Below are 22,402 nucleotides of genomic sequence, written 5' to 3'. Positions count from 1 at the left end.
CAATCAGAACGGGGCACCTCATGCTAGGGCTCGGAGTTTTAAACGCCGAGCTGCGGGGCGCGCCGACGCACTGGGCTCAGGCAGCCGGGGAGGACCGTGTGGGTGGGGCGTCCCGGCTCCCGTCCCGATTCGCGCGGGGATTGGCCGGCCCGTGGCTTCCTCGCCCCTGGCCAATCGGCGGGCAGAACTTCCTGGAGGGTTTTTTTTTTTTTTTTTCCTCCCCTGGCTCCGCTCCGGCGTCGCTCGGGAGGTCGGTGAGAGCTCGGCGGTGGCCCGGATACCTGCAGGCCTCGTTCTCTCGCTCCGCAGCCCACCATGAAGCTCCGGAAAGCCTGTCTGCTGGTCCTGCTCTTGGCCCTGACTCAGCTGCTGGCTGCGGCGAGCGCTGAAGATGCGCAGGAAGGTGAGCGGGGTGGGCGGGCCGGAGCTGGCGAGGAGCAAACGTAACGTGGGTTGCAAAACCTGGTGAGGGGCGCCTGACGGGGTGGTTCGCGCAAAAACACACACACACACACACACACACACACACACACACGCACACACGCACACATACACACACCCTTGCGAGAATTAGTGACTCCGAGTCCGCCGCAGACCTGCTGGAGTTTCAGTGCAAGGGGGGGCTTGGCCCCTTGTGAATTCCTTACTCGTAAGACGTGGAAGGATTTGCTCCTCTTGCCCTGGTGAGTAAAAATTCCTGGAGAGTAACTCTCCCATGGAGGGGAAGGTCAGACGTTGTTTCCAAAACCGGTTCTAGAGAACGGGACGTAGGCGGGAGAGCCGCTCGTAGGACCTGTAAGAGTCAGCCGCGGATATCGGGCATTTACTTAAAAAAAAAAAGTGGAATTTGGAAATAACGCAGGCTTTGTTTTCGTCTCTCGTGGAAACGGTAGCTGCCGTTCCTGCTACAAACAATGTTGGGCAGCACCTGTTTTGCATGTACTCTAGTGGGAACAGTGTTTGTAACGCATAGACGTTATGCCCCCCCCCACACCTTTTCTTCGAAATCATATAACCGAAAACATGAGAGCTTTGAAATTAGGAAGTACTAGTTAACATCGCTGTTCCTAGAGAGCAGATCTGATCGACACCTTTCCCCTATCCTCCTAACCACTAGCTTGTTGCCTACCGTGTTTATTCTAATATAAACAAACCCCATTTTCTAAGATAAGTGCGTTGGGGGGGGATGTGAACTTTATACTCTTAGGTTGAGTAAGATCCGCATGGATCATTGATTCATGGCAGAATAGACTGGGGGCGGGTACACGTGAAAGTTTGCGAATCAGTGTGATTTGGTGGATATTTTTAGAACATAGCTAAAAAAAAACCACTTGGCTTTTTTTTTTGAGACAGTTGTCTGTTTTAGGGTGGTATTTGTTTTGAGACAGGCTTGGAGCTGGAGGCTGGCCTTGAACTCAAGAGATCTGCCTGCCTCTGCCTCCAAGTGCTGGCGTTAAAATGCATGTAGTGTGAATTCTTGAGAGGCCTGGGTGAGTGGATTTCAAAGGCTGTTTAGACTAGCCAGTGTTTTATCTTTTGGGTCACTGTTGCAGTCCCTGGGAAACAGTTTGCCCCGGGTGAACTCAGGAATCCCTGGGGTGTCTGGGCCAAGGACAGTCCTCCTGGGCTGCTAGGTCCTCAGGTTTGGTAGGGCTGGTGATGTGGTTCAGTGATACATCACTTACCCAATATCTACAAGGTATTGGATCCCACCCCCAGCACTGCAAAAGGAAGGGAGAGAATTCGGTTTCGCTCTCTAATGCTTGGTGTATACAAAATATCATCTATAATGATTGATCATCAACTACCTCTCTTTTCTTGCTGTTCACTGCTTACTGTTTGATGTTGGCCTAAAGGTTGTTTGTCCAGCTAGCTGATAGTAGCTTCTCCTTGGCAAGGTGGATTATGGCCCACTGAAGAAGTAGGCCATCCTTACAGTAAGTTACTGCCAGTGCCTGGCCTGGTCAGGATGCAGTGTTAATCTTCAAATTTGTTGGGTGTATAGTGGACAGGGATTACAGTAACCTCGTAGGTGTCCCGTCTTGCAGGAGTGTCCAGCCTTACCTTGTGGGTGTGGAATGTTTCGTTTGTTTCATGCCAAGGAAGGCTGCACCCTTTCAGAAGGCGCTGGGAGGTTTTGAATCTATTTTCTAGGCTTTAAAAGTGAAACCAGTCCGGAGGTGTAACTTGAGTTTGTGGAGTGCTTGAATAAGTGGGTTTCGTTCATGAAGCTCCTGAATTCAACCCTTAGTAACATTTCAACTAAGCATAGTGGCACACACACACTTGTAATCTCAGCCCTCCAGAGTTGGAGACAAACTAGTTCAAGGCCATCTTCTGCTGCATGCGGAGTTCATAGAAGCCTGGGATATATGAGATTGTCTAGGGAAAAGTGAAGCCTAGCTAGAAGTAATCGGTACAATAAGACATGGTTAGCTTGCAGGGATGTGTTGGTTCCTGATAGACAGGATTAAAAAAAACTATTGATTGAAGATGTAATTCCGTGGGATAGCACTTACCTCAAATGTACAAGGCCCTGAGTTTGATCTCTATCACAGCAAAAACAACAAAAAGACTAATAGAGCTAACCCCCTTCTCAAATTGCAGCGGAATCAACCTTTTAGTTTTCTGGATTGGGGGCAGGGTTGGAAAGATGGTGCTTTTAACCACTAAACTATTTGTCCAGTTCCCAAAATCATCTTTTTAGTTGTATTTATTTATTTGGTATTTTGAGACAGGTTCCTCTATGTAACAGCTCTGGCTGTCCTGGACCTCAATTTCTAGATCAGGTTGGCCTTGAACTCACAGTGCCGGGATTAAAGGTGTGCACCACCACCATCTGTATTTGTTTTATAACTTTGCGTGTGTGTTTGGGTATTTTGCCTGTCTGTGTGTCTGCGTACCATGTGTGTTCAGTGCCTGCAGAGGCCAGAAGAGGAAGCTGGAATCCCTGGAACTAGAGTAAGACAGTTGTGAGCCGCTACATAGTGGCTGGGAATGGAATCCTAGACCTTCCAGAAGAGTACCCAGTGCTCTTAACCATCTCCTCTGGCATGTTTAATCAGGAAAGATCCCTTGCTGATGAGAGCCCACTTTGGGCTAAGCATGGGCAAAAAGTCCCTTGGGTTTAAGGAGTTGGGCCGCAGAAAGGCTGTCTCAGACAAAGAGAAAAGTCTTTGTATTATTTCTTCTTCTTCTTTTTTAAATTCACTCTGAGGGCTGGAGAGATGGCTCAGCGATTAAGAATGCGTTCTGCTCCTCCAGAGGACCTGAGTTTGATTCCCAACAACCAACATTAGGTAGCTCACAAACACCTGAACTCTAGCTCTGGGACAGAGCCTCTGGGTACCTGCGCTCATGGGCACATGGGCACATACTTACACATAGTTTTAAAAATAAATCTGTAAAAAAAATAAACAACTCAGTTTTCCTTTTATGATCTTAATCTGAGATAATCAAGCATGTAGCTGTGTTTTAAGTATTTTTTAAGTCTGGTTTTTCTCTTTGAACAAGTATTTATTTGTTTGTTTATTTATTGAGGCAGGGTTTCTCTATGTAGCCTCAAACTCAAGAGATCAGCCTTCCTCTCCTAGCCATGTTTCCTAGCTTGAAGAGTGGACTGAATTCCCTAATGCTTTCTTTCTAGTCCCTGACTGGAACAAGTAGCCTGCAGGCAGAATGAATATGGTTGACCACAAACCCTGCTTAACTTCTCCAGCCTCCCTGAATGCAAAGATGAGATGCCCACCAGGCATTCTACTGGGGCAGAGAAGCCACAATACATGCTTGCATCCAGCAGATCATTTAGGGAGTGGGAAATATTGGGTCTGCCTTTTAGAAAATCACTGTGAGTGACTAGTGGGCCATTCCGTGTAGTGTACGTGAAGTCCTAGCATTGGTCAGTAAGTGCTTCCCCTGTTAGGTTGTTATAGGCAGAGCTCTTGAAGGACCAGCAGCATTGGGCTTGGTGAACTTAGTGTTAAATATTAAGGGTCCCAAAGGATGGTTTGCTGTGATTCAGGAGCACCAGTACATACGGGGTGGACTGTCAGTCACGACTGGGAATGGATTCAGCCTGATGTGAGTATAAGAGAATAAGCCATCATACTTGGCTAGGGACTCATATCCTCTTCACTCTGCTCTTTCCCGGACACCTGACAACCTGTCCCCTTGGTTCTTCCCTATCCTGAACACCTGTTTTGATGGTGCCCAGAAGGAGGAAGAAGTAGGCAGGAGAAGCACAAGCCAGCTTGGTTTCTACTCGGAAAATGGGCATCTTAGAGCTATTTCTCTTACCTCTAACAAAGGAAGAATGTAGGCCTAAATTGCAGAAAAGGCAAGGCGGGAAAACGTAGTGTGGAGTTGGAGAAAAGTGAATAAAATGTGGCTAATGGAGATGAAATGGCAGTAGAGTCTTTACAATTATTCTACAGGTTGGTAAATTTCATTGATAGTGATCAAAGCTGACCCCCACAACTCCAGAGCTTCAGAGTTGTAGAAGAGCCATGTCATGGGTGTGTGGGTGTAACACAGGGTCCCATCGTACCCACAATTATAGAACCAACATTGGATCGCTTAATACATTCCACACGCCTCGGGTACACTCACAGTCCCAAACAGTCACTAGCAGCGTTCTTGACGGAGCTTCTGGAAAAAAAAAAATAATTGGCCCTTTGACACGTCCTGGCTTTAGAGTGAAAGGAATAGTGTACTTGCTGTGCATAGATCTGTTTACTGCCGTTACAGTCGGTGTAGAAACTAGTTAGTGAGAACCAGAGCTCCATACTTTCTTGCATCTGCAGAGTTAACAGCACAGGTGGTGGCGGCGGCGGCGGCGGCCTCATCTGACAGTAATGCACACGTCTCATCGCAGCACTCGGGAGGCAGAGGCAGGTGGATCTCTTGAGTTTGAGGCCGGGCTGGTCTACAGGAGCGAGCGTCTTTTAGTGTATATTTAATGCGCATTGGTTCCATAAGCCTGTAGAGTTGTCATTGTCTCAATATCTCTTCCTCCCTGTGTTACTCAGAGTTGCTTTTCTAAGAAAAACATGGTATCTCCGTCTTCTTCCCCTTTGGCCTTCTCCTGAAGGATCAGACCTTTTTTTTAAAAGAATATGAGGTAAAATGATCACAGCTTTTTCAGAAGTAGAACTTAGGTACGTACCAGAGAGTGAATCTTGTGTTTTTTGCAAACTTAGGGGGAATAGGCAGGTAAAATATCACTTGGGCAAGGTTTATTGAGGGCCTGGAAAACAGAAGGACAGTGGGCTTTGAGTCCATGGTATGCCGATCCTACATGTATGTCCTGGGGGCATTTGGATTACCCTACATAGAATTTAAAATAGCCATACAGTATGCAGATGTGGAACAGAATTTCTAGGGTAAGGAAATACAGCCCCCATGGCTTGTTATTGAGAGTTTGGGCTTCTGGCAAAGTTGTGAAAGAGTCATGAGTTTCCTAACCAGCGTGGGTCTTTTCTGGTCAGATGCTTCAGATACAGAAAATGCCATTGACGATGAAGAGGAGGAGGATGAAGAAGATGAAGAGGAAGATGACTTGGAAGTTAAGGAAGAAAATGGTGTCTTGGTCTTAAATGATGCAAACTTTGATAACTTTGTGGCTGACAAAGATACCGTGCTACTGGAGTTCTACGCCCCGTGGTAAGCACCGGCATTTGGTTGGCATTTGGTTCTTACAGCTGGGCATCCTCTGTTTGCTTGACCTCGGTCATCCAGGGCCTCTTTGAAATGAAGGGTCTGATTGCAACAGTCGCAAACTCTTTCCTTTTTCTCTAATACTTTACAGCTTGCAGGAGTCGTTTCTCCTTCCGTCATGGGTTCAGGGGATGTAGCGCTCGGATCGTCGGTCTTGGTAGCAAGTGACTTTACCTGCTCTGCCGTCCCACCAGCCCTAGAACTCCAACTGTTGATGCCAGAGTGTTGGGAACTAGAGCTCAGTCCTTCATCCGGCTGGCATTAGTCAGCCCACACATAGAACGGCAGTCTCAGTTTCTAAACAGGCTGGCAAGGCAGCCAGTCCCAGGTGCAACCTGTTGACCATGGGGTTATTTTCTTGTTTTGTTTTTGTTCTCCTGTACAGAGCTTTTGGGGGGAAAACACACACACACACACACACACACACACACACACACACACACACAAATTCTTTTCCTGTTTTGTCCCTTATGATTTAATGGAAACTGTTGTATTCCCTCTGCTGTTTTGCATTTCATAGCCCTTCTGTTCTTTCCTCTTCCTCCTGTGATCTCTCTGTTTCATTTCTGAGGTGGCAAGATGTTTTCACGTTCTTCTTTTTCTAATATGTGAGGTAAAAACATACCATTGTTTTCTATAAAAGTAAATGTTCTTTTTTAGCAGTTCTGAAGTTATATTTTTGTTTTATAGATAAGCTCTTTTTATGTTTTTTTTTTTTTAATTGCAAGAGCTCTCAACACTCTTGAGGACTCCAAAGAGCTTTTAGTACAGGTCATGTTTATCGTTTGCTGTATTAGAAATTAAGACAGGGGCGGGAGAGGTGGCTCACCAGTTGAGAGCACTGGAACCTGGCTCACAACTGTCTGTCTGTAACTCTAGTTGCAGGGGATCTGGCGCCCTCACACAGATGCAAATGCAGGCTAAGCATCAATGCACATAAAAGTAAATCTTAAAACAAAAGCCTAAAATTTTTTTATATTTATTATTATTGGTGTGTGTGTGTATGTATGTAGGGTTTTTCAAGACAGGGTTTCTCTGGGTAGCCTTGGCTGTCCTGGAACTTAACTCTGTAGACCAGACTGGCTTCAAACTCACAGAGATCCACCTGCCTCTGCCTCCCGAGTGCTGGGATTAAAGGTGTGCACCACCACTGCCCAACCCGTATTTATTATTATAAAATGTCTGAGAATGTAGTGCACTTGTGCCATAAAGTGTGTGTATAGCAGTTAGGACAACTTTGGGGGGTCAGTTTTCACCTATCTCAGGATCTGGGAAAAAAGAGCTTGTACAACAAGCTCTTTTACACACTAAGCCATCTTGACAACTCTGCAAAAAAGATGCTTACTAGCTCATTTTTAGCAACTTTGTTTTTGTGATTCTGGGAATTTAACTCAGAGCCTTGAGCATGTTAGACAAGTGCTTTACCACTGAACTGTACTTCCAAAGCTAGTAGTTCATTTTATTATTATTATTATTATTATTTAAAGATTTATTTGTTTTATGTAGATGGATGTTTTACCTGCATGTACATTTGCACACCAGAAAAGAGCAACAGATCTCACGGAGCTACAGTTTTATAGATAGTTGTGAGCCTCCATGGTGGGTGCTGGAAATTGAACTCAGGCTGGGCGTTGGTGGTGCACGCCTTTAATCCCAGCACTCGGGAGGCAGAGGCAGGCGGATCTCTGAGTTCGAGGCCAGGCTGGACCGACAGCCTCCAAAACAATACAGAGAAACCCTGTCTCGAAAAAAGAAAAAAAGAAAAAAAAAAAAGGAAGAAGAAGAAATTGAACTCGGGAACTCTGCAAGAACGACCAGTTTCTTAACCGCAAATCTCCTGCCCAGTAGTTCATTTTCAAATAACAGTAACTTTTACATGTTAACAGACTGCTAATGTCTTTGTAAGTCGAGAAGCATCTGGAAAATCCTATCGTGTGCTCAGATTGAGTGTAAAAGATTTCCTGTGTGAATAAGTTAACCTCAGACAGACCCCATAAAGAAAGTCAGTGGGCCAAGCTTTGAGACAGAGTTGCACGTTAATCCAGCTTTCCCTGTCCCCCGTAAACAACAAAATGCACAGATGCTTAAGTTCCTTTAGTAAAATGCACTGTTGTCGCATATGACTTGTATATGCCCTCTCGTATTCTTTAAATCATTTCTGGATTATCATCTAGCTCAACGTGTTACTTAGATAGTTACGCTGCTCTGATTAAGGAATAGTGATAGGAAACTCAAAATCCACACAGATGCTGTAGCTTTTGTTTTTTTTTGTTTTGTTTTGTTTTTCTGTGCTGGAGATGGAATGTGGGGCCTTGCACAACAAGGCCGGCCTCCTACCGCTTGAGCTACATCTACAGTTCTCATTTGATTTTGAGCCGTTCTGTGGATAGTTTTGGTCCATTTTGTGAATAATTTTGATTCATTCTGTGAAAATGCCTCTTGTGGACGTGGAGGGCCGCGTGTAAATGGAAACAATCATGTAGGTTTAGAGTTGACGGTATTTGCCCAAGGCTAACCCTAGATCTCACAGCTCCTGTGGCTGTTCTTATTTGTTGTGAGTGTGGCATGTCTCAGCTGCAGGTCTTTCCATAAAGCCTCCCCTTTTTTTAATGTCTTGTTGGGTTTCAGTTCTGTGGGTACCAGTAATCCTTTTCTTCTTCCTTAAAATTTGTAGGTGTGGCCATTGCAAGCAGTTTGCTCCGGAGTATGAGAAGATCGCTAGCACTTTGAAGGATAATGATCCCCCCATTCCTGTTGCCAAGATCGATGCCACCTCCGCGTCTATGCTGGCGAGTAGATTTGATGTGAGTGGCTATCCCACCATCAAGATCCTGAAGAAGGGACAGGCCGTTGACTACGAGGGCTCGAGGACCCAGGAAGGTGAGCGCCAGGACATGAGCTGCTGGGGAATGGTCTCTCTCTGTCTCTCTCTGTCTCTCTCTGTCTCTGTCTCTCTCTCTCTCTCTCTCTCTCTCTCACACACACACACACACACACACACACACACACACACACACACACACGATTGCCTTTAGCCAAAGACATGCCTCCTTAAAAAACATCCATCAGATGCTGATGAATTTCTCATTCCTAACGTGGGATTATAGAAAGAGTGTAAAACAGGGTCTAGATCTTTGTAGCCATGAAATAAACACATGACCTAGACAGGCCCCTTCTGTATGATTTTTTTTTTTTGAGACAAGATCTCTTTAATTCAAGCTTCTGCCTGAGCCTTTGTAAGTATAAGCCGCCGTGTCTAACTTCATTTCTGCTGCAGAGACGTGGCTCCTTCCATGGTGTGTAGCGTGTTTGTCTGTAGGTGATTGATGCTCATTTGCCTCGTAATGTGAAGCGTTTGATTAATGAAGAATATTTATTCCCTCAACCTGGGTGATGGAACTTCTTTCTTTCTAAGAAAAGGTTTGGTTCAGTAAATTGCTTCTGTAGTCTGCAATGATATTTTTACCCCCACTTCCGAAAGCAAATGTTTTTTGTGTGGGTATAAGAATAATTTTTCTCATTTTACACAACTGTTAGAGTATCTTTTTTACTTGTTTATTTTCCACTTCAGCCGTGGACTCCATTTCTGGGAAATGGAGTCACAAGTAGGTATTACCTTACCTGGATTTTTAGTTAAAATCTGTATTATGTTTATTTGTGTGCATGTGTGATTGTGGGCTTGCAGTGGTGTATATGTGGAGACTGAGGACAACTTGTAGGGTTTGGTTCTCTCCTGTCATGAGGGTCTTGAGGGTTGGCCTCAGGTCCTCAGCTTTGGTGGCACGTGTCTTAGAGTTTGAGCTGTCTGACTAGCCCCTAGGCACGCATGTATAGTCACTTTCCAAGGGATTCTGTTGCCGCCTGAGCGGTAGGAGCTTCTGCTCTTCTTCTGAAATTTTCTGATTTTTTTTTTTTTTTGCCATCATTTTCATGATGCCTGTGATGCTTGTGCTACATACATGGTTGAGCACATGCATAGTTTATATGTGCTGCAAGATTGATAAATAGTTAATCTGTCTTAGTCACTGTTCTACTGCCGCAAAGAGACATCATGACCAAGGCAACTCTTAGAGAAGGAAGCATTTAATTGGGGGCTCACTTGTGGTTTCAGAGGTTTAGTCCATTATTGCCATGGTGGGGAGCGTGGCGCCTGATCCGTAGCCAGAGAGCGAGGCTGGGCCTGGCATGGGCTTTTTAAAACCACAAAGCCTACCCTCAATGGCACCTCCTCCAACAAGGCCACGCCTAATAATCTTTCTCAGACTGTTCCACTAAGACCAAGCATTCTAACCTAGAGACCTTTCGGGGCTCTTCTCGTTCAGACCGCCACATCCTTCTTTATGAAACTCAGCTGGCGATGACCACTGAGGATTCTCCTGCAGCCAGTTCAGTCTGGAATAGAGGAAACCACTCACTAAAGTAGACTGCATACCACCAAGAGAAGGCTACGGTCAGCAATGACGGTGGAAATGACGTATTGGGAATGAGACCTTCTGACTCGACTGTCTTCCCAAACTCTGGGGTGGCTCTGATTAAAGATCACGTTTTCTATCCTTGGGGATCTGGACACTTTCTCCCTCAGCTCATGGGTTGAGGTAAAGTGCAGGCTAGCTTGGGGGGCAATGCTTTCAGTCTCATTTGTTTCTGTTTGTTTTGTTTTTTTTTTTTAGAAATTGTTGCCAAAGTCAGAGAAGTTTCCCAGCCCGACTGGACACCTCCACCCGAAGTCACGCTTTCGTTGACTAAAGATAACTTTGATGATGTTGTGAATAATGCAGACATCATTCTGGTGGAATTCTATGCCCCGTGGTATGTTGGCACTAAGACAGTGAGTGTTCGGCACCCTGCTGAGCATTGGTAAAGAGTTGCAGGCCACAGCCAGCGCAGGTTAACACAGAGGCGGCAGTCTGGAAATGTGGTGGCTATAGGGGGAATCATGGGAGTGCTTACAGAAGGAAGGGAGTTCTCACTTTAAACTGTGTTACTGTGTGGGTGTGGGTATGGTGTGTGTGTAAGAGTACAGGTGCGTGTGTCATAGCGCATGTATGCCAGTAAGAGACCAGCTCTGTGGAATCGGTGTTCCTCCTACACCTTTGTTCTGGGGAATTGAACTCAAGTTGTCAGCCTTGCACAATGAGCACTTTTACCTACTGAGCCGTCTTTTCAAGCCTGCGTCTTGCTGTGTAGCCCAGGCTGGCCTCCCAACTTGGAGCAGTACTCCAGCCCGGACCTCCTGAGTTCTGTTATGCAGGCGTGTCCACACCTGGCTGAGAAAAGACTTGGACCCTGGCCTCCCCAGTAAACGAACTGTGGCACCATTTGTCTTGGTGAATTCTTCAGTCCTCAGCCAAGGGTTCTGATTTTTGAGCTGGCTTGGCATTTTCCAGGGTAGGGTTGCAGAGCGTTTGTTTACACTGTAAAGATGTGCGTCTGCCTAAGGCACGTTCTGATTGGTTTAATAGAGAGCTAAATGGCCAATAGCTAGGCAGAACAGGTGGGACTTGCGGGCAGAGAGACAGAAATTGGGAGGAGAGGGATCTAAGTGTGATTTCTCCAGAGACTCTGAAGAAATCGGACCCGTGGAATAGAACAGAGGTTATGTGGCAATATGTATCTTGAAAGAGACAGTGTAAGTTTAAGCTAGTTGGAAGAAAGCCTACGCAAAGGCCAGGCTTTCATAATTAGCATTAAGTCTCAGTGTCGTCATTTGTCAGCTGGTGACTCAAAGGGAAGTCCAGCTACATACAGGGCTAGAATAGAGACTAAATTATGAATTCTGGTTTTTTTGTTGTTGTTTTTGTTTTTTTGGTTTTTTTGGAGGCTGTCCTGGAGCTCACTCTGTCGACCAGAGATCAGCCTGCCTCTGCCTCCCGAGTGCTGGGATTACAGGCGTGGGCCACCAATGCCCGGCTTAAATTATGAATTCCGGATGTGAGCAGAAGGCATTAAAAGTGTCCTCGAGTGTCTGTATGGAGGAAGCCCTAGAGTATCTGCAAGGAAAAGAAGCTTGTGGGCCTAGAATCAGCAGGTAGAGCCTGTGACTGACGACGCACAGCAAAGGGGATAGGGTACCTTGTGATGGTGTTCTGTGTCGGTCATCCTTGGGCGTACGGGTGAAAAGACAGCACGGAGGGGTGGGAAGAGGAAAGTGAACCGGGGAGAAGGAAGGAAACAGCCTAGCATATTGGGGGAGCAGGTAAGCCCACGTCAGTGCTGGAGAGACGTAAGCCCTTACCTTGCTACGGAAGGGACCTGGCATGGCGGACAGGACACGGCGTTGCACTGGCGGGTCACTTGCTCGTTCTGACTCCTAGTTACTGTTCTTCGCTGTGAAGAAACACCGTGATAATGGCAGCGTGGAGAACAGAGGGTTTTCGCGGGTTTGTGGCCCAAGAGAGATAAGAGTCCATATGACGGCAGAGTTGGGACATCTTGAACCATGAGAATGAAGAAGAGAGCAACTCGAAAGTGGTGGGAGTCTTTCTAGCTCCGAAAGCCCCCTCCAGTGACACCCAAATCCCTCCAACGAGGTCACAGCTCCCAAGCTTCCCCAAACAGCACCACCAAATAGAGACCAAATTCAAATGTCTGATACTGTGGGGCACTTTTCATTCAAACCACCGAAGTGGCCCCTCAGGAGCTATTTATAGCAGACCCTGCACCCAGCAAGCTCATTAGGCACCTTATAAGCTCATGGAACCTAAGAGGAGAGTTACCCTTTACTTGTAGATAGTTTACATGATATACGATGTATCCTTTAATTAATCAAGTTTCCTAAAGACCCAGACAAGACAGTGTTAATGAGAGCCTGAAGTGTCTGGGGAAGATAGGAGTCATCAGGTTCTTACGGTGTAGATTGTCTGTTTTGTTTATTTTTGGTGGTTTGTGTGCTCCCAAAGGTTAAACCCTGAGTGCCAGTCAGCTAGACCTGTGCTCTGCTGCTACTCTGGTCCCTAGACAGTCTATGTTAACCATAATAATCTTTTTTTTTTTTTAACCCTAAACCATTTATAATTTTTTAATTTATTATTAAGTATACAGTGTTCTGCCTGCATGCCAGAAGAGGGCACCAATCTCGTTACAGATGGTTGTGAGCCACCATGTGGTTGCTGGGAATTGAACTCAGGACCTGTGGAAGAGCAGCCAGTGCTCTTAACCTCTGAGCCATCTCTCCAGCCCCAACCATAATAATCTTAATTGCAGGTGCCTCTGGGCTCATGGTTATCTCCTGCTCTGGTGGGTTTGTAGGTTAAGAACTTGTCACATTCTAATTCTCTGTGCCTGTGTAACATTGTTGCCTCTCTCTGAGCCTTCACACCCAGCTAACCTGTTGCCATGTCTACACTTGACGTTAGGTAAAGGCCAAGAAAGCAGTAGCTGTCGGTGAAGCCACTCTTGACTTGCATCATCGACAGCCTGCAGTTCCCAACCAAGAAAATCCTCTCCCTTCTTAGGACATCGGCTCTCTTGGCTTTTCCTTTCCTTTTCCTTGTACCACAATCCGTGACGCTTCTGTCTACAAACACATGGGCCCCAGCATGTGTAAGCCGCGGCAGGAAGCTCATGTTATAAAAAATTGGCTAGCTAGGCAGTAGTGGTGCACGCCCTTAATCCCAGCACTCAGGAGGTAGAGGCAGGCGAATCTTTGAGTTTGAGACCAGCCTGGTTTACAGAGTGAGTTCCTGGACAGCCAAGGCTGCACAGAGAAACCCTGTCTTGGGGAAGGGGAGGGACCCAAAACAAACCAGAACCTTGGTATGTGTACTGTGGGACCTGTCTTGCCATTTCTCGCTTAGGAGATGACTCCAAGATTTGGTAGGTGTAGCTGAGTTGCTTGGGAACTTGAGATTGGTCTCCGTATCTCATTTAGCTAGTAAATGAATCCACGCCGTGACAAGTCCTAATGGGATTGACTTCCTTTTGGCAGGTGTGGACACTGCAAGAAACTCGCCCCTGAATATGAGAAGGCCGCCAAGGAGCTCAGCAAGCGCTCTCCCCCGATTCCTTTAGCCAAAGTTGATGCCACGGAACAGACAGACCTGGCCAAGAGGTTTGATGTCACTGGCTACCCCACTTTGAAAATTTTCCGAAAAGGAAGGCCTTTTGACTACAATGGCCCACGAGAGAAATATGGTATGGCTGCCACCTTCCTCATACATGTGTGGAAAGGGAACTTCCTTTATACAGCTGGGAGCTAGAGGATGTTGCCAGCTGCAAGGAGCCCCCTCCCTCAGACATGTGCTCTGCTCCTAGGAATTGTTGACTACATGATTGAGCAATCTGGGCCTCCCTCAAAGGAGATTCTGACCCTGAAGCAGGTCCAGGAATTCCTGAAGGATGGAGATGATGTAGTCATCATTGGGGTCTTCCAGGGAGACAGTGACCCAGGCTACCTGCAGTATCAGGATGCTGGTAAGTACTGACAAAAAGAGCGTGTCCTGCCTTGCTCCTGTGTCTTGGGAAGTAGGCTGTTTTGTATAAAATTAGCGCAGTGATAGAGTCTATAGCACACATCAGATCCTGGACTCAAACTGTGCACCACAGAAAGAGTAACTGTAGCAAATAGTTTGATGGAAGAACCAACTTGGTGCTTGTGGGGATAAGCTGATTTCTCTGGTAGCGCAACAGTTTTTCCTGCTCACAATTCAGACTGGCAATTTGTTTGTTTGCTTAGAGACATGGCCTCTCTGTATATGTATGTATCCCTGGCTACCCTGGAACTCATTACATAGACCCAGGCTGGCCTCAAATTCACAGAGATCTGCCTGCCTCTGCCTCCCAAGTGCCGGGATTAAAGATGTGCGCCACTGTGCCCAACTCTGTCTGGTGTTTTGTCAAAACTGCAAAGAGGAGCTCAGTTTGTTTGGTCCCACTTGGTTAGTTAACTATCTGTTCTTGACGAATCAGGAAGAAAGTTACCCAGGGAGAAGCCCAGCCTAGCCAGGGCTTTGGCCGGATGCAGTCCCTGACCTCAGAATGAGCACTTGACATCTCTGTGCGAGGTCACAGGAGCATGTGGTGCTTGCGTGTCCTCTGTGAGGAACTGTTATCCCCAACGCCAGCTTGCTACTTGTCATAGACAGGCGGTGACATTTACTCTAACAAATAGCTCTAAGTTTCTGTGAACGTGATTTTTATATTTCTGGGAAGTTCTAAGATATTACATCTGTGCTGGGTTTTAAAAACAGACTCCTTTGCATTCCTAAGCTCTGGATATTGTCCATTCAGAATTTACAGTGGCAGTCATACCCTTCAGGCCCTTGCTTGGCAAAGGAGGGTCATTAACCTGTTATTTAACAACCTAATATATTCTGTTAATTTGTCAGCTAACAACCTGAGAGAAGATTACAAATTTCACCACACTTTCAACGCTGAAATAGCTAAGTTCTTGAAAGTCTCCATGGGGAAGCTGGTGTTGATGCAGCCCGAGAAATTCCAGTCCAAGTATGAGCCCAGGAGCAATGTGATGGATGTCCAGGTGAGTGAGGGCTCCTCAGGGCTGCCCCGCTAGCCCCTGGGTGCTCCACACGCTCAAAGCATCTGGGCTTTGAAATGTGAGTGTTTTCTCTGCCCACAGGGCTGTGGCATACCTTAGTGTGGTATACCTTAGTGAATTCCTCTTAAAAAGGAATTCACTGGAGCAGTTGCCGAAAGCTCCGTCCTGATCCACAGGCAGAGAGAGGCTGGGCCTGCCATGGGCTTTTGCAGTCTCAAAGACTACCTCCAGTGGCACACTTCATCCAACAAGGCCACACCTCCCAATCCCTCTCAGGTAGCGCTGCTCCCTGATGGCCAAGCATTTAAGTATATGAGCCTGTGGGGGCCATCCCTATTCAAACCACCAGACATTCCCAGAAAGACCACAGAGCTCCGTGTATTTGGCCCTCACACCTCCCTTCTATTCCTCCTATGGTCTGCATACCGTTAGTTCCTCAGCCATGCAGAGGCTTAGGTCCCTTTTCTTCCCTGGACTCAGAGTACGGCCACCACTCCTTCAAATACTGCTGTCATCTTTAGTTGCAGACCATGTGACCAAAGAAGGATCCTAATTGGGGCTATGGACCCTATGGTCAGACACAGCCCTCATAGATGTGTGTGTTCCCAAGAAAGAGTTTGGAACATTACATTATTATTATTATTATTATCATTATTGGTTTTTGAGATTTTGAGTCAAAGTTGAAGACTATTTTAAAGGGAGATGGATTTGTTTGCTTGGTTTGGCTTTTCAAGACAAGAGTTTCCCTGTGTAACGGCCTTGGCTGTCCTGGAACTTGCCCTGTAGACCAGAGTGGCCTCAGACTCACTGAAATCCACCTGCCCCTACCTCCCAAGAGCTGGGACTGAGGGCGTGTGTCCCTGTTCCTGGCAGTTGAGTACACATTCCTGAAGGGATCCTTACCCCAGAAAGGTCATCTTGCCTGCAGACCATCATTGCTGCCCGGCTTTTGAGTTTGCTTCCTAGTTGAGACTTGTCTCGGGCGATGGCGCTGTGATTACAGATTCGGTGTGGTCCTTTGCTGCCGGACCTGGTTTTTGGACCTCGTTTATGCGTTACTGCAGGCTCTGGGCCACCTTTGCTTGCTCTTGTAGCAGATCCCACACTCCCACTGACATCGGAACAGACCCTCTTGTCACCCTGTCCTCTCTGGCTGCTGCCTCGGCCCCGTGTGCCTTCTGCTCCCTGGCTTCCCCGTCTACACAGGAACCCCGGGCTCTCTGTGTTTTCTCGATTCTGTATGACACGTGTAGAGGCTTGGGCCAGCAGGTTAATAAACTCGTACCAGTTTCTCACCCATCAAGGTAGGCGTCTGTCCTTCCCTCGGTGGCTGTGAGGTGGTGTCTAACGGGCTTGACTTGGAGTCCTGAGTATGAGCCCTGGGGACCTCCAGTCTTCAGGACAACTGCCTGGGTTCTGTGCTTCCTTAGTAATTGCTATCAGACACATGTCAGAGGCGCCATGTAACCCTGAGGAACGTTGTGAGCCAGTGTTAAGGCTCACACTGTTGAGCCTAGCCAAGCACAGCCACTTGTTAATGGCTGCACTAAGCCAAGCCCCCAGAGAAGAGATGGTCTCAGGGGTCAAGCAGCTCACCAATCCTGTAGCTTTGTCAGGCTCTAAATCCTAATTTGAGGCTGCGCTGCTCTCTAGTACAATCTGAAGGTGAAAGGTGTGGTTACTCGTGGCCAACTGGGAAGCTTTGTCTGGCCACCTACTAGCTGGAGTTTCATGTCACCTCATCTGTAAAATGGCCTTCAGGGCTCTTGTGGAGCTCAGTTAACTGAATATGGAAAGACCCGCACGGGTCAGTCCATGTGTAGTTAGTGTCTAAGACCCTTAAACACTTTCTCATTGGGCTTCTGAATTCATGTCAGAAGAAACGGTCTGTTGATGGTGGCTATGGGGAGTTTGTGCAGTGTAAGCCCTGAACCTTTCAAAACGTTTATGCTTGACGGTGACTCTCACCCGTGCCCTCTTTAAAACAGGATTCCACAGAGCCGTCAGCCATTAAGGACTATGTGGTGAAACACGCTTTGCCCCTGGTGGGCCACCGAAAAACCTCCAATGATGCCAAGCGTTACACCAAGCGCCCCCTGGTAGTTGTGTACTACAGTGTGGACTTCAGCTTTGACTATCGAGCTGGTGAGACTGGGATGGGGCCTACTGTTTTTAGAAATCTCCCCCTAGGGCCCTTAAAGCTAGTGGTGTGGATATATTTTACTTATAGCATCGGGTTTTCAGTTCCGAGCCTTATAATACCCCTTTTTCCAAGGCGGAGTTAAAGAGTCAAACCTAGGGCCAGAGAGATGGCTCAGGAGGTTAAAACATGCAGTGCCAAGCCTGAGGACCTGAGTTCAATCCCCAGGACCTAGATGGTGCGCAGAACCAATTCCTGCAAGTCATTCCCTAACCTCCACACACACGCTCTTACTGCATGTGCATATTCACACGCATACCCACAAAACAAATAAACACTGTAGTAAAATCAAAACAAAATAAACAACAGCAAAGAAAACAGATCTCAACAAGAGTCAAGCCTAGCGCCTCCTTAGAGGTGACGTTGCAGATGTGCCGAGCCGGCTTCCGACTCCAACAGCGCTGTGTTGACCGCACAGCTTTGCTAGGAGTTAGCTGGGTTTCCACCCTTGGGCTGCCTGCTCACACGTGGTGACTCCACCGGACCCCCTTTTCTGCCCAGTTGAGGCGTATCTGGGACCCGCGCCTTGTCAGAGACCCCCTCAGTGCCAGAGTCTTAAACCCCACAGGCCAGGCCAGGCCAGTTGCTCTGCTTGGCCGCGTGGCCCACAGCTCTCGTCCATTTCAGCCACTCAGTTTTGGCGTAACAAAGTCCTGGAGGTGGCCAAGGACTTCCCTGAGTACACCTTTGCCATCGCGGATGAGGAAGACTACGCGACAGAAGTGAAGGACCTGGGGCTCAGCGAGAGCGGGGAGGACGTCAATGCGGCCATCCTGGACGAGAGCGGGAAGAAGTTCGCCATGGAGCCAGAGGAGTTTGATGCAGACGCTCTCCGCGAGTTTGTCACAGCTTTTAAGAAAGGTGAGCTGAGCTCAGAGTCTCCGTTTGGGCAGAGCACAGAACCTGCACGGGCCAAAGGAGTGGCTGCCTTCCTGCAGTGTACGAGGGGTGTGGATATGGGTCAGGAGGTGCTTGCTGTGGAGGCAGGGGGAGTGCTGTTCACACCCCCGGCAGTCACGTCCAAAGCGCGTGTGCCCGTGCATGCCTGTGACCCCAGCACTGGGACCCAAAGGCAGGTGAGTCCCTGCAGTTTTGGATCACAGAGTGGACACACACACACACACACACACACACACACACACACACACACACACGTATGTACGTACGTCCCAGTGCTGTCAGTAGCTCTCCGGCATTGACTGGGAAGTGTCTACGTCAGCCTGGGCTTTGCAGGGACTGGAAGAGTAGAAGATACTTTTTTCGTGGCATTTGCCCGTTGTTTGGGAAAGGTTTTAGTGGGGCCACCTGAGAAGTGGGGCTAACAGCTTGTGAGAGCCGAGCCACTGAGTCAAGTTGCCTCAGTGCCTGGTGCAGGCAGAGCACCTGATCCATGGCCTTTGAGTGCTGACACCTCCTACCTGATCCATGGCCTTTGAGTACTGACACCTCCTGCCAGATCCATGGCCTTTGAGTACTGACACCTCCTGCCAGATCCATGGCCTTTGAGTACTGACACCTCCTGCCAGAATCCATGGCCTTTGAGTGCTGACACCTCCTACCAGATCCATGGCCTTTGAGTGCTGACACCTCCTACCAGATCCATGGCCTTTGAGTGCTGACACCTCCTACCAGATCCATGGCCTTTGAGTGCTGACACCTCCTCTTCTTGTGTTTGGCAGGAAAACTAAAGCCAGTCATCAAGTCACAGCCAGTACCCAAGAACAACAAGGGGCCAGTCAAGGTGGTAGTGGGAAAGACGTTTGATGCCATCGTGATGGACCCCAAAAAGGACGTCCTCATCGAGTTCTATGCGCCCTGGTGCGGGCACTGCAAGCAGCTGGAGCCCATCTACACCAACCTAGGCAAGAAATACAAGGGCCAGAAGGACTTGGTCATCGCCAAGATGGATGCCACTGCCAATGACATCACCAACGACCGATACAAGGTGGAGGGCTTCCCCACCATCTACTTTGCCCCCAGTGGGGACAAGAAGAACCCAGTTAAATTTGAGGGCGGAGACAGAGACCTGGAGCATTTGAGCAAGTTTATAGATGAGCATGCCACAAAGAAAAGCAGGACCAAGGAAGAGCTTTAAAGGCCTGGTGGTCTGCAGAAGGTGAAGGGACCAGACTGTAGTGGACATCTGTTGGCCACCAAGCAACAAAATGACAGTATCTTGACTTCCTTTTTTAATGCTTTGTTGTGCCACTTCATGCTCTGAATACTGAATAGCCATGAATGACTCGATAGTTTAGACCAGAATTTCCTTTGGAGGATCCATCTGTTTTTATCATTTGGGGTTTGATTGGTTTGGTTTTTAACCTTTTACTTTAGTATTTCCTCAAACAAATAAGTTTGGACCTTCTGTGTGAGAATGTTGTTTTTGTTTTTGTTCTTTTTTAATTTAAAAGTTGAAAAAGTCTTTTGCCAAATCGTGTTGTTTGACTTTTATTTTCTTGTTCATACATTTTTTTTAATCTTAAAAACAGGTAACCGGCCGGGCGTAGGTGGCGCACGCCTTTAATCCCAGCACTCGGGAGGCAGAGGCAGGCGGATCTCTATGAGTTTGAGGCCAGCCTAGTCTATAAAGTGAGTTCCAGGACAGCCTCCAAAGCCACAGAGAAACCCTGTCTCAAAAACCAAAAAAAAAAAAACAAAAACAAAAAAAAACCAGGTAATCGTTGGTGTGTTTTTAGGTTTGTTTTTGTTTTTGTTTTTTAATTTCTTCCTGTTAATGATACCAAGAGAGGGCTCTCCCCCAACCCTTAGCCAGGATGGCATTTCAGCCCCGTCTCAAAAACAAACAAACCAAAAACTGTTGGGAAATATATCTACCCTTTCCTAGGATAGAATAGAAGTAAGAGAGACCAGGCCTGGACTAGTAGGCACGACTTTCAACCTGAAGAAGGTGTCTCCCGTCTGACCTCCTGGTAATCCCTGGGGAATTTCATCCAGGGTGCCAGAGAGGCCTTCGCCCTTGGCTGAAGGGGTGTGCGATGGCGGGTTCTGTCCTGATGGGAAGTACATGAGTGCCGCTGATGGGGCTGAGGAGGGGGTGGGCTGGCATTGATTTAAGAGGGTCTGTCGAGACATAGGTCTGGGGGATCTGAATGAGTGGGTTTCGGCTAGAGAGTTTTCTCCTTCCCAACTCTACCTCTGCCCTCCTTAGCTAAGCACTCCCCCCTGCTCTTTTAGACAGAAGACAAAGGCTCTGTGCAGTGGCTGGCTTGGCAGGACTCTTCCACGAGATCTGCCATAACCTTGAATCTGACAGGTGGAATTGAAGGTGTTCCAATGTCCAGGTCTTTGGTCCCCAGTAGGATGAGTCTGCTGTCTCAGGTTACTCCCATCCTAAGACGAAGCTTTCCCTTTGTGTTAGCGTGCATCTCAAAGAAGGGAAGGTGTGGACAGTTGCCCAGACATTTTCTGGGGAAAATGAAAGTCCTATTCAGCTTTGCCAGACGTGGTGCATCTCCGGGGGGGGGGGGCGGCTGCCTTACTCCAAAGGGCCAAGAACGAAGAGAACTAATCTCTTAAGAGAACAGCCACGGGGCTGGAGAGATGGCTGTTCCAAAGGTCTCCATGGGGCTGGAGAGCACTGACTGTTCCAAAGGTCCTGAGTTCAATTCCCAGCAACCACATGGTGGCTCACAACTACCTTGAATGAGCTCTGATGCCCTCTGCAGGCATGCAGGCAGAAGATTGAAATAATAAATATTAAAAAAAAAAAAAAAAGAGAACAGCCACAAGGCTTCATTTCTGCAAGTCCCTCCTGGAACGATAATGGAGCTTGACTGGAGATCCTGGGACCAGCCCTGGAAATCCCTGGGTGTTTGCCAGGAACACGGAAATCCAGACTGTTCGAACCAATTTGCACATAAAAAGATACAAGGATGAGATAGTGTGGCTCCTTCAGCTACCAGGGTTAATTCTGATGATCTGGCAGTCGGGGCCTTCCTTGTCACTGCCCATGTCCTGTATCTCCCTGGGGCTGTGCTCTTGGAAGGGGCTGGGGGGATCATTTCCTAATGAAGTGTATGTGCGTTGTTGCCCCTGTTAGGATCTTCAGACTCTCAGGAAGAAGCAGGTTGCACCTGCCCTCACCTGAACTAAGTTATCCTGCCTCTCACAGCACGCGGCAGGACCCTGTTCTTACCGATCAGTCGGTAGAGAGCTTACGGGCTGACTACCCAGACAGACAACCGTGAGTTGGCAAGAAGCTCTTCAAGTGTTAGTCCTTGGCACCTTTTTGTTTTGTTTTTGTTTATTGCTTTAATAAGTTGTCTGCTCAGGAAAGATCCCACTCCACAGTGTTTCTCTGTGTAGCTTTGGAGGCTGTCCTGGAACTTGCTCCATAGACCAGGCTGACCTGGAACTCACAGAGCTCCACCTGCCTCTGCCTCCTGAGTGCTGGGATTAAAGATATGCACCACCACCGCCTGACTTGGAAGATTTTATTATATGTAAAACACTGGCATAAATTGTGAGATTTTGTTTTGTTTTGTTACTTAGATTCTTTTCCTATTTTTCCAAATTCTTTCTTCTCACTTCTTTTATTGAAAATAGATTCTTGTTTCATAAAATATATCCTGATTATCGTTTCCCCTCCCTCTATTCCCAGTTCCTCCCCACAGCCCCTCTCCTCTGGATCCACTCCCTTTTTGTCTTTTATTAGAGAAGAACAGGCCAAACATGACAAAATTAATAAGATGAATCAAAAACAATCATGGAAGTTAGACAGGAGGAAAAGAGTCCCAGGAGCAGTCACAAGAGCCAGAGATAGACTCGTTCTCACAGTTCCATGAAAATTACTAAGCTGATAGCTATAGTGTTTACACAGAGGACCTGGTGCAGACCCATGCAGACCCTGTGCTTGTTTCTCTGAGCTCTTCCGTGCCCTGATCAGTAGATTCAGAGAGCCTTGTTCTCTGGGTGTCCTCCGTCCCCTCTGGCTCTTAAAATGTTTCCTGCCTCCTCTTCTGCAGGGTTCC

At 47.5% G+C, this 22,402-nt stretch overlaps 1 protein-coding gene across 1 annotated transcript; it reads left to right on the top strand.

Annotated features, from left to right (window-relative positions):
• Positions 1-129: 129 nt before the first annotated feature.
• On the top strand, positions 130-19,843 carry Pdia4 (protein disulfide isomerase family A member 4). Its single transcript, XM_005087172.4, has 10 exons — positions 130-403; positions 5,487-5,661; positions 8,390-8,595; positions 10,386-10,524; positions 13,643-13,848; positions 13,969-14,127; positions 15,042-15,193; positions 17,200-17,356; positions 18,039-18,272; positions 19,091-19,843. The coding sequence occupies exons 1-10, from the start codon at positions 316-318 to the stop codon at positions 19,504-19,506; spliced, it is 1,932 nt and encodes a 643-aa protein (XP_005087229.1). The 5' UTR covers positions 130-315; the 3' UTR covers positions 19,507-19,843.
• The last annotated feature ends 2,559 nt before the right edge of the window (positions 19,844-22,402 follow it).

The sequence above is a fragment of the Mesocricetus auratus genome, unplaced genomic scaffold (assembly GCF_017639785.1).
Source record: "Mesocricetus auratus isolate SY011 unplaced genomic scaffold, BCM_Maur_2.0 Super-Scaffold_100125, whole genome shotgun sequence".
Taxonomy (NCBI): Eukaryota; Metazoa; Chordata; class Mammalia; order Rodentia; family Cricetidae; genus Mesocricetus; species Mesocricetus auratus.
The sequence above is the reverse complement of the archived record's forward strand: the minus strand, read 5'-3'. Positions and strand labels throughout refer to the sequence as shown.